The sequence below is a fragment of the Eschrichtius robustus genome, chromosome 9, assembly GCF_028021215.1.
Source record: "Eschrichtius robustus isolate mEscRob2 chromosome 9, mEscRob2.pri, whole genome shotgun sequence".
NCBI lineage: Eukaryota > Metazoa > Chordata > Mammalia > Artiodactyla > Eschrichtiidae > Eschrichtius > Eschrichtius robustus.
The window spans coordinates 59,621,013-59,633,143 of NC_090832.1; the positions used below are offsets into that span (position 1 = coordinate 59,621,013).

Below are 12,131 nucleotides of genomic sequence, written 5' to 3' on the forward strand. Positions count from 1 at the left end.
TATATTGACTAATGTCTTGAATTTATCTTTTTGAATCTGCCTTATGTTGTCTTCTGAGTCTTTCTTCCTTTGGATAAGTATTAAAGCCTTCATAGTTTATCAAGTGGGTAATTAATTTCAAATGGTTTATAACCAGACTTTTAGAGTTCTGCTTCCTTGTGGATAGTATCACATAAGCTGGAAAGAGAGATTATAAAGTCAGTACCAATGACAGAAGTAGGTCTCCTAGGCTTATGAAATAAGAAAAAAAGCTCTCCTCAGGTCTGAAGGAATTAAGATTGGGCTTGGGTTGGAAGGGCAGAGTGATTATATATTATAATCATTGACTTAACCCTAATTTTTCCTTTAAGCTTACCTATATTCCTAAAAAATTTTTATTTTGAAAATACATATGCCTTGTAGTTTTATTTTCAACCTCTTATTTAAGTAGAAAATTTAACACAACATATACAAGAGTAGATAAAATATTGTAATGAACCTCCATATACCTATCACTCAACTTTAACAATTATCGACACATGGCCAATTTCATCTAAACTCCCACCACTTCCTCCAACATGCATATTATTTTGAAGCAAATACAAGATATCATTTTGTCCATAATTATTTCAGTATGTAATCCTAAGAGATAATGGCTCTTTAAAAAACAAAACAAAACAAAACCCCAAAAAACCCGAGAGAAGTCTTACTGTACCCAAAAAAGTTAGTCAAAATAATTTTGTAATATCAAATATCCAGTGTTTACATTTTCAGTTATCTCATTAATATCATAAATATTATTAAATAATTCTACTTAGGATCTAAATAAAGACCACACATGCAATTCATTGATAAATCCTTTAAATCTTAAAATTCATGGATTTCTCCTTTATTTCATTTAAAAAATTCCCCATTTTGGTTTGCTTGTCCACTAAGAATTTCCCATCATATGTATTTTGCTGAGTGTATCCTTGAGGTGCTACTTAACATGTTCTTTTCTTCTCTGTATTTCTATAAATTGGTAATTGAATGCAAAAGTTTGATCAGGTTCAGGCTCAATTTTTTTTTTTTCCATTATAGACTACTGTATAAAGTATCTCCTATCAGGAGGCATATAATGGCTGGTGTCTCTTTCTGTGATTTAGCAGCCATTGATGATGTGTGTTCTTTCTAAACATCAAATATTACCATAGGCTGCACTGTCCAGTGAGATAGCCACTAGCCACATGTGGCTATTGAACACTAAAAATGTGGCTAGTCTGAACTGAAATGTGCTATAAATGTAAAAACACACATTGGATTTCAATACTTGGTAACAGAACAAAAGAATGTAAAATATCTAATTTGTTTATATTGATTACATGTTTTAAATGATGATTTTTTAGATACATAGGACTAAATAAAACACTATTAAAATTAATTTCACCTATTTTACTTAAGTGTAAGAAAACTAAAAATCACATAATGGCTTGCATCATAATTCTTTTGGACAGTGTTCCTATAAGACATAAGGAAGATGTTAGGTCCCAGTCCCATTTTCCCTGCTTCTTATTCCTGCTCCCCAGAGCAACTTTTAGTCATTTCTCTGCTGTTGTGTTACTTCCACACTTCCAAGTAACAAGCTTATAATTATAGCATTTATTGAGCACTTATTATGTGACAAGTATATTCCAAGCTCTCTACATTATGAAGTCATTTAATTCTCAGAACAATCATTTCAGAGATGAGGAAACTCAGGAACAGAAGGTTAAGTAACTTACCCAGTCACAAGTCAAGTAAGTGACAAGAGCTTGGATTAGAATCTTATAAAAACCTGGGCATCTGGGCTGCAGGTCCCAGGCTCTTAAATACTTTACTATACTCCTCCTCTGCTTACCCTCCAGTTTCCTTTTTTTTTCTTTTGATTTTTTTTTTCACTTGTAAATATTATCTCTTAACTTCCTACTATGGAAGATGAAGATTTTAGTTTCTCACACACCTCCTGTTCTCCACTTCCAGCTCCTACCCCCTCCCCGCCCCCAAACTTGTTCTACCCTGGGACTTATACTCCCATCATCCTCCCAATTTAATTGCATAATTTTTGTTAAACTCATATTCAGTATATATTACATATACATAGATAATATTGTGTTCTTTAGTATTTCCTTTCTTTTAGAATATTTTTTGTCATTCTGGAAAAGCCTGGTGTGTTTCCCCAGACTCTATACCCTGGTGTATTTACCTATTCCTGGTTGGGCCCAGTACTTCAATGGTGGTTCACTCTCTATAGCTTTTCTTCTCTGTGAGCTTGTGGTTCTTCAGATCCTCACTTCCTTAATATTATATGCCCTAGTAATATTTGTTTATATAAATATATAAATAAAATTTGTTTAAAGGCATGACAGAATTACTAAGGCAGCGAGGATTTGAAGAGTCACGATCCTGGGAGAAGGAAAGCTGTAGAGGATGAACCAACATTGAAAAGTGTGTGTGTGTGTGTGTGTGTGTGTGTCTGTATTATGTGTATTTTCCAGCTTTTCTAGTTCTTGTAGGGAGTTTGCTAGAAACTAGACTGACATATCAGAAATAGAAGTTCAAGGTGATAATATCACATACCTACCACAGATTCTCCAATGGCTTAATAAGTCATTTAGGACAAAACCAAGTCCTTATAGTTTACTTGCCAGACCTTACACGTTCTGAATGACAATATAAATGAGAGTAAAAACAGATGGGTCTGAAGAGACATGGATGGAAGAAAGCACAAATTTGTTTTACCACTCACCAGTGCACTAGTGTACTAACAAGTGCAGGACTTAACATTCCAAAGAAATATGCTAGTGGGAGTCATTTGCATTTAAACTTTTTTTAATTTTCATTATTTTTAATTGAGATGTAATTACAGGTAATGTATAGTTTTAAAGTGTTCAATGAGTTTTGGTAAATGTATATACCTATGTACCCACACCTCAATCAAGATATAGAGCACTTCCATCACCCTAGAAATTTTCCTCCTTGATTTTCCTGTTAATTTCCTTCCTTCAACAGAAGCAACCACTGTTCTGATTACTATCCCCATGGATAATATTACTTTTTTAAACTGCAAATTATATCACTACCATGCTGGTCACAGTGCCATAAGTCTTTGGATATTGCTAATGTTGTATTTTCATTGTTCATATTTCACCTACTTTTCTGCACCCCGGATTCTTGGTGTTTTAAGGTGAAGTCTTCTTAATCGACTGGTCTAGTTCATAGCCTCTTTGAAGAGTATAGACACTATATTAACAGAAGTGGTCACACATTATGATTAGGTAATACAAGTAACCAGGTCTTTTGGAATACTATTGAACTATACTAAAGTATTTAAAAATTAATTTTTAGAATCCCAACCCTTATGTTTCCATGGCAAGTCACATACATTACAGCAAGCCTCATTAGCCTTTGGAAGTAGGCAGGGAGAAGTGGTATTCCCAATTTATAGGTGAGAAAAAGATTCAACAAATAATTGACTTACACAAAATCCCCTTCCCATTAACCAGTGGTTCCAGGGCTACATTTTGATTCTTTTGCTTATTCCACTATCCTAGGCTGCACGTACACAAGGAAAGGGCCAGCTTGTATTCCAAAATTCAATTTCCTTGTTTCTTCTCCGAAAATTCATAGGTTGCCCATTCCTTCCATCCTCCAGCATAGTGTTGAGCACTAAAAACATACATCAAATAATTAGTTCTCCTGCTTTATAGCACAAGGTTCATAGGAACTTTAGAGATAAGAAATTTAGAGATTTAGAGATGCCATGGCTTCTCACCATACTATTTAGACTTTGAGCCTATTTGAAAGATTGTAGGATGAAAAGTAGAGACTCTTAGTCTATAAGAGTCTATAGTCTGTCCTGCCATTACTAACATAGTAATTATAAGAAATTCTTCAGTAGGCCAATAAAAATAGACCCATGAAATACTGCAATACATACTCTTAAACCCATTTTTATCCTTCATCTACACACCTGTTAAAGCCCAGAGATATTGCTGTGTCCATAGCCTTCTTGCTTCTCACTCCGGCTAAACAAGAAAACACTAGACTGTCAGATTTGGATGGCTTTACTTCATTGTACTTCTCTTTGAAGTCTTTTGGGTTCATCTGTAGAGCTTCATCTACGTTATCCACTGAAAGAAAATGTTAAGAATTTCAATTAAATTTTAGATACAGTCAGTTACTGGATATATATTTCTAATGAATCAGTTAAGACACATGTCACTTACATGGTATATTGACAGACCCGGGGATTTTTCCATACTCAAGAATTTCCCATGGTTCTCTAACATCAATTAACATAATTTTTTTGGACTTCAAGAGGTTTTTAAGTTCCATATAGGTGACATCTTTACAAATAGCAGTGCAAAAATTGTTGCAGCTTCCTTTTATTGACTTCAAACCTGGAAAGAATAAAATAATTTAGGTACTTTCAAAATGACATCTCTATTAATATCTGGAAAGAGTAGGTCAAAGGAATTTTCCCCATTGTTCCAGTCAGCTAACCATATTGATCTTTTGACTTTACTAAACTGTATAATCAATGTATATAATTTGCATACAGTCTGACTGAACAGTAAGATGCAGCCCTATCCTGCCCTGCATACTTATGGCTGGTCTTGGGCCACCTCCAATATTCTACTCTCTCCAAGCCCTTTAATTGGGGGGAGAGTTTATAAATACACATTCAACATTTGGTAACTGAATTTTGCAAATAATTTGTAAATCTTACCCTAATCTAAGTTTTTCTTGTATAGTAGAGTCATATTAAACCGACGTTTACCTTTCTCTTATTCAGCAAGGAGTGGGGTGGGGGGGAGGGGTGGAGAACAGGAAGAGTAATCAGTAAGACTGGATTTCCTTCCTTTCCACTTGATCAGCAAAAGCCTGAAGCAAGCATGGTCCCTTTTTTTAAAAAATTTTATTTATTTATTTATTTATTTATTTGGCTGCACCGGGTCTTAGTTGTGGCAGGCGGGATCTTCACTGCCGCCCGCGGGATCCTCACTGCGGCATGCAGAATCTTCTTATAGTTGCGGCACATGGGATCTTCATTACAGCATGCGGGATCTTTAGTTGCGGTATGTGGGATCTAGTTCCCTGACCAGGGATCAAACCCAGGCCCCCTGCATTTGGAGCACGGAGTCTTAGCCACTGGACCACCAGGGAAGTCCCAAGTATGGTCCCTTGATGAGTCTCAGCTCCCCCAAGCCTCTCACGGTGTGAGTCTGTACTCCACACTAATTATTTAAAACTATAGTGTGTGTGTGTTGTTGTACAACATGGCCTCCACTTGTAAATTAACCACTTCATCTGATGCTCAACCGAAGAAACAGTGAACTGCTCCTACAGCGAAGAAAAACTGGCTGTTTGGGATCCCTGAGAGATGATGTGTGGTTCTCTTGAGGGATTTCAAGAGTAATACACGCTATACCTAATTTTCACTTTTTGAGCTTAAACTTTGAATAAACTCCAATTTTGCTGTTTCCACACAGGTAAATCCAACCTCACCTGGTTACTCCCTACAGCCTACATTACAGGATATACAGTCCAAGCTTCTTAGTATGTTCTATAATGTCCTTCAACCCCCCCTTACCAATATAACTTACCAAACCTCCTCCTCATTCCTTCTCTGCCCCAATTATCCTACCCTCCAGCAACATCAAAAGTATACATGTGCTCTAATCTCATTTTTATAGTGGAAAGAGCAGGGATTTTAGAGTCAGATAAACCTAAGTTCAAATCCTGGCTTGCCCACTTGGCTCTGTGACCCTGGGCAGATTACTTAAACTCTCTGGTACTTAGCTTCTGATTTGTAAAATTGAATAATATTATTTAACCTTTTAGAGTTGCTGTGAGGTTTAAATACTCTATACAGTGCACAATAAATATCTATTTTCACATTTCCTTCATGATATATGGACATTGTTCCCTCTGAAGGGAATACCCTTCTCTCTCATCTTTACCTGGCACTCTAAGTCTCCTTTATGACCCTGTTAAATGTCACTTGTTACCTCCCCTTTGATCCAACAATTCCACTTCTAGGTATCTATTCTTGTAAAATACTTGCACATATGCACAAAGAAGCATGTACAATGATAATTATTGAGAACTTTTTAAAATAGCAAAAAAATTGGAAGCCAAAATATCAATCAATAAGGGACTAGTTAAATAAACTGTGGTAATTCATAGTAGGGGATATATGCAGTGGTTAAAAGAGTTATATGTGCTGCCATAGAAAGCTTCTGAATACCTAGGTGAGAAAAAAATTACAGAAAAGCAAGCACAGTGTAGATCACATTATATATAGATATCTATAGTATATAGTATATATATATCTATGGTATATAGTGTATATACAGAGAGATACTATAGATATCCATATATATACTAATCTATTATATATATATTAACATACGTAGTATTTTCATCTGTACATTTATGTATATTCATATCTGGGGAAAGTGCATAAAGGGGACTCATGCTGAGCTTTATTGTTTGTTTTAATATAATGAGAATATAATCATGTATTACAAGTAGAATTTAAAAAATGAAACAGGCACCTTTTCTCTAACACCTTCTCCAACTCAGTCCTTTCCATTGCAGTCTCATTCGAATGGGCTGTGTGTGGTGATGGTTTGTGTGTGTCACCCCAAAATGGTGAAGTAAACTGTATCCCCAGCAGGACGTCTGGCAGATTAGGAGCTCAATAAATGATTGCTGATTAAAGGTAAAACCAAATAACAGAATTTGCAGGAACGACACCTCTTCAACTACAGAGGCTGTACCAAGAGTTAAAATGGAATAACTGGGGCGGGGGCGGGGGCGGGGGCGGGGCGGAGAATGTTACGCTGGGGCTCCTGTATCTTTATCCACAAAGGTTGTTGCTAAAGGAGAGGCAGCACGTAAAGCAAAGAGAAGGGACTGGAGGCCTGCTCTGGGTTCTAGACCCACCTCCTCCACTGACCACCTTCGCTTCTCTGGCTTCTGTTTCGCCAGCTGTAAAATTAGGTGTGGTACTATTACAGCCCTAACGTGGTAACTGTAGGTTGCATCAGCCCATGAGTGCTGCTCTCTAGTGGGTCACAAGTATAACTCGCAACACGGGGCTCCTCATTGCGACTCTCCCGGGCAGGAACTGGCCACTGAGCTCACTTCCCTGAATCGCGAATTGACCTTCATTGCTCAGTCAAGCACCCATACCTTTATAACTGCCTTCCCACGCGAGCTCCCTGGAGCATTGGTTGCCCCCCTCCGTACGTACCCCGAGAGCAACCCCAGACCCCAGTAGCCCGGAATCTGAAGGAACAAGAACCGCAAGTGGGTGTTACATTCCCAGGTACCAAGGGTACTGGGTCTGACTTTTAACTGGAAGCCTTTAAAAAAGAAGCGATCACCCTCACCAACGCCATCCCTTCCCAGGGGCCCGAGGTTAGGCGTTCTCCCTTTCCCCGGGGACCCCGAGCTCACCCCAGAGCGCAGCCTCTGCAGACCCGAGGATCGCCTGGCGCCCACTCAAGTGCAATAGTCGCAGCAGCCTCATCTCCGGGTCGAGTCTCGGGGCTACTAACCACTTCCTCCTCCTGCTCCTCCTCCTCCTCCCGCCGCCGGGCGAACCGCGCCGGGCTCTCGAGCGCCCTCCAGCCAGGCTCCGGCCGAACCGGGTAGTGCCACTAGGAGTAATCGTGGACGGAAACGCGCCCTGCTGTAAAACTTAAAATTGCCTGGTAAGAAACTAAGGGTTGGGTTTGCTTTTTTGTTTATGATTATTATTTTTTTAAGGAGAGACAAAGTTTAAAAGTGGAAAGAGAATATAACAAAGATAATATTTAAATATATAAAGTAAATAAATTTCTCCAATTTACTTGATAACAGGATTCTCCTGCATTGAATTAAAGCAAAGCACGTGTGCACTTTTCTAAGAATTGCTCTTCATTCCCATAGCTGGTTCAGCTGATGTCAGTATTAAGATAATCTCATGCTGTCATCTTTTCCCCACAACATGATGATATTTGACTATATTTGATGATAACTCTGTCAGAGTCAGGTCCAACTAATTTATAAAATGTGTTAGTTTCCAATTGCTACTATACCACAAACTTATTGACTTAAAACAACACAAATTTATTATGTACAGTTTTGAAGGTCAGAAGTCACTAGGCTAAAATTAAGGTGTCAGCAAGCCTGTGTTCCTTGTGAAGGCTGTAGGGGAGAATTTCTGTACTTACCTTTTCCATCTAGGAGAGGCTGCCTGCATTCCTTGGCTATTGGTCCGTTTCCCCATCTTCAAAGCCAACAGTTTGGCATCTTCAGATCTCTAATTCCGACCTCTGCTTGTGCTGTCACATCCTCTTCTCTTCCTCTCACCCTTCTGCCTCCCTTTCATAAGGACCTTTGTGATTACACTGGGACCACTGGGATAATCTTGATTTAATCATATGCACAAAATCCTTTTGCCATGTAAGGTAACGTATTCATAGGTTCCAGGAATTAGAACACCTTGGTGTGTGGTTGTGGAGGGAGCATATTCAGCCTACGGCATATAAAGTTTCTTATTACCTTGTTTTTACTTTATTCTCAACTTGGTTCATTACCTTATTTTTAATTTATTCTCAATTTGGTTCCCAAGGATAATGAAAGTCATATTTAACTGCAAATGGATTCACAGTGAAATTTTTTAAAATTAGTTTCCAAATGGCATTATTAAAGTATGTGTTCAAGGAATAATTTCATTAAGCGTGCACTTTTAAATTATTCAGCTTTCAATAGTTTAATAATTAATAAGATGACTTCAGATTTCTATACCAATGACAACATTTACAGTTATGTTTTCCAAGTCATTTGAAGTTTAACCATAGTCTCTGTGTAATCTACTTTGTGGATTGACTTTGAACTAAGATGTCATTAAATATTGTAGATTCATGTACTCTCTGTGGCATCCACATCATAAACCACAGGTTGTATGGACACAGATATGGAAACAATGTACTTGGCCTCAATGAATCACATTTAATCTAATTTACACTTTTGCAAGAGCACATATTACTAAACAATTCTTTTCAAGTGTTCATGACTGATTATTTGAGAAATATTTTTCTGTAGGATTTCTTTTTCTGAAAAGATGAATATGTCCTCCTATAACTAGCACAGTGCCAAACTTGGTTTATTTAAGAGGGCTTAGAGCAAAAAGATCTTGTCAAACAGGAGTATTGATCACTGCTCCTTGGACAAATGTCCAAGTTCTTCCTTCAGAGTCAGTGTGACGGAGGGAAGTAAGGCTTGAAGTGGAATGAAAGGCAGAGAAATAATGCAATGTTTTCTGGGAAAGGTCTACTAGTGCTGAGTTGATATGAGTCATTAATTCTCAAACAACTCATTTTTTTTTTCACCACAATGCAAGTGAAAGACAATTGGAAAGGAGAGGATTTTTAAGAGACTTGGGATTTTTCCCATTTTTTCTAAATCCACATCAAGCTCCCAGATTTTAGACAAATCAAATGAAGAATTAGGAAATGTATTGCCTTTCATGCAACGTTTTTTCCAAAAGTTTATCAAAACTTGAACATCTGCTTTTTAAAAATTTTTTTATTTATTTAATTTATTTATTTTTGGCTGTGTTGGGTCTTCGTTGCTGTGCGCGGGCTTTCTCTAGTTGTGGCGAGTGGGGGCTACTGTTCGTTGTGGTGCGCAGGCTTCTCATTGCGGTGGCTTCTCTTGTTGCGGAGCACGGGCTCTAGACACGCGGGCTTTAGTAGTTGTGGCGCACGGGCTTAGTTGCTCCGTGGCATGTGGGATCTTCCCGGACCAGGGCTCGAACCCGTGTTCCCTGCATTGGCAGGCGGATTCTTAACCACTGTGCCACCAGGGAAGCCCTTGAACATCTGTTGACTCAGCATTTTCACCGCTAATAGTTCATCTACTGAAAATATCTGCACAAGTAGGCAAAGATAAATGTACACTAACAGGGGACTGATTGGGAAAAAATGATACATCCATTCACTGGAGTTCTAAGCAACAAGTAAAAAGAATGAGGCTGGTGTGGAGATATGTCCAAGATATACAATCAAGTGAAAAAAAATCAAGTTGTAGAATAGAAAATAGACCGTAATCTAAGCTGACTGTGTTCTCTTTTAACGAATGGTAATCATATAAAAATGTCGTACAAAGGCATATTGTATGTGCAAAGACAATTCCTGAAACTATACACAAGAAACAGAAAATAGAGGAGAGGAAATGTTACCTCTGAGGAAAGCAAATGGGAATGAGGGAAGGAGGAAAAGGTGAGGAACTTTATGTGAAACTTTCATGTATTACTTTTATAATAAAAAATGTATCTTTTAAAATACACAATAAAAACTTAATATATGTATAGCCTATAGCTTAGCAAAGTATTCCATACATTTTCAGACAGAACAATGACGGTAAAATTAAGATACTTAACATTATTTGAAATGTATACAGAGCTGACCTTAAGCACATTTATATTTCTATTTGATGTTTTGTCATAATGTCTTTGCAATAGCACTAAAAATATACTTATTAGGTACCATTTAAAAATAATTTCCTTCCTTTGAAGAATCCATCAAATAGGAATCCAAGGCTCTTTCCATAATGCCACACCTGTCCCCTGGCTGAAGAATTGTGAAAGATTACAAGAATCGTAGAGTTTATCTGTAACTAGTGTTGATGTCTGCAATATCATTCAAACAAAGTATTTCTCAACCAATTACTTTTACTAAACATATGCAAAGTGCAAACCACTTTAACGGGTAATCGAGCTTCGTCGAAGAGGTCTAGGTATAGGTCAAGAAATTTTCTAATAAAGAAGTGAAGGACTTCCCTGGTGGTGCAGTGGTTAAGAATCCACCTGCCAATGCAGGGGACACAGGCTCAAGCCCTGGTCCGGGAAGATCCCACATGACAGGGAACAACTAAGCCCGTGTGCCACAACTACTGAGCCTGTGCTCTAGAGCCCGAGCTCCGCAACAAGAGAAGCCACCGCAGTGAGAAGCCCGTGCACCACAAGGAAGAGTAGTCCCCGCTCGCCACAACTAGAGAAAGCCCGAGCGCAGCAACGAAGACCCAATGCAGCCAAAAATAAATAAATAAAAATAGATTTAAAAAAAAGTGAGAACGACAGGTAGGACAACAATAATGAGAAAAAACAAGAAAATATTGATGTCTGATGTGATTTTATTGCACAGAAGAATGTGACGGCGAGAAGTCGGAGGCTGTCCGGGCACGCTGTCCAGCAACAAGTGGGACTTAATCCTGACTCCGAGAACACCCCAGCTGCGCGAACTCCAGGCCACTATCAGGATCCAATTAGCAGTCTACTTAACATTTTTCTAAGATTTGGCCGGGGCCTACCTAGTCCTGCAAATTTACAGGACGCAGGCGCGACGCGAGCCGGCCCCGCCCTGTTCACGCCCAACTCCGGGTGCGCGGCCACGCGAGGGGCGGCCCCAACCCCCCCGCCCCAAACATGGGGGCGGGCACACGAGGCCCCGCCCCTGCCAGCGGGAGGGGCGGACGCGCAGGCGCAGTCTCTTCCGGTTGTAGAGGCGGCCGCCGGGCCTGGCAGGGTGAGTTGGGGCTCGGTGCTGGGGTCGCCGCAGTTTCTCCGTCTTCGTTTCCGCAACCCCGGGCCCTTGTGGCTTGACTGGCCTGGGAAAGAACGCCCCCCCCTCCCACGCTCCCTCGCCTTGCCGATCCTTGGGGGCTCCAGGCGGTCACCGAGGGCCGCGTGAGCGTGGCCGGGCTGGCGGGGTGTCCGGGCGGCGGCTTGAGGAGCCGGCGAGGTGGGGCGGGAGAGGGGCCGCCTCACCTTGACCAGGGTCGCGGCGACCCAGCACCCTTCCGGCCTCCCTTCCGCGCTCATCCTCACGGCGCATTTTCTCTTCAGAAACTTGGGATGTTTTTGTGAGACCAGAGGACGAGTCTTACCACGGGTTTCTGGCAGCATCGTGTAGTATTAGGAACCCTGGAGATGGACTCCCTGGGTCCAAATCTCCATCCACCGCTTACTGGCTTCTGGCTTCTGCAAGTCACCTAACTACTGTGTGTCTCAGTTTCAAGTATAAAATGGGAGAAATAATAGTAACCTATCTCATAAGGTGGTTGGTGGTTGGGAGGAT

General features: G+C 39.9%; 2 protein-coding genes across 6 annotated transcripts in view; one reads left to right on the plus strand and one right to left on the minus strand.

Moving 5' to 3' along the window:
* Positions 1-2,808: 2,808 nt before the first annotated feature.
* On the minus strand, positions 2,809-7,621 carry LOC137769496 (thiosulfate sulfurtransferase/rhodanese-like domain-containing protein 3). Its single transcript, XM_068551396.1, has 4 exons — positions 7,465-7,621; positions 4,224-4,397; positions 3,968-4,127; positions 2,809-3,663 (listed from the first exon to the last, which is right to left on the minus strand). The coding sequence occupies exons 1-4, from the start codon at positions 7,535-7,537 to the stop codon at positions 3,591-3,593; spliced, it is 480 nt and encodes a 159-aa protein (XP_068407497.1). The 5' UTR covers positions 7,538-7,621; the 3' UTR covers positions 2,809-3,590.
* Positions 7,622-11,519: 3,898 nt separating this feature from the next.
* USP45 (ubiquitin specific peptidase 45) overlaps positions 11,520-12,131 on the plus strand; it is a 64,678-nt gene continuing 64,066 nt past the window's right edge. For 4 of the 5 annotated variants that reach the window (XR_011074987.1, XM_068551397.1, XM_068551399.1 and 1 more), the window contains exon 1: positions 11,520-11,579. The gene's annotated coding sequence lies outside the window, so the exon portion shown is untranslated. The remainder of the gene's footprint in view (positions 11,580-12,131) is intronic. The other variant, XM_068551398.1, reaches the window with a different exon arrangement.

Bases quoted from the DNA above. Each gene is read 5' to 3' on its own strand.
- LOC137769496 (XM_068551396.1), bottom strand. From the start codon at position 7,537: ATGAGGCTGCTGCGACTATTGCACTTGAGTGGGCGCCAGGCGATCCTC. The intron at 4,128-4,223 runs GTAAGTGACATG...ATTTTCTTTCAG, and splicing joins CGGGTCTGTCAATATACCAT to TGGATAACGTAGATGAAGCT. The intron at 3,664-3,967 runs GTGTGTAGATGA...GTATGTTTTTAG, and splicing joins ATATCTCTGGGCTTTAACAG to TGCTCAACACTATGCTGGAG.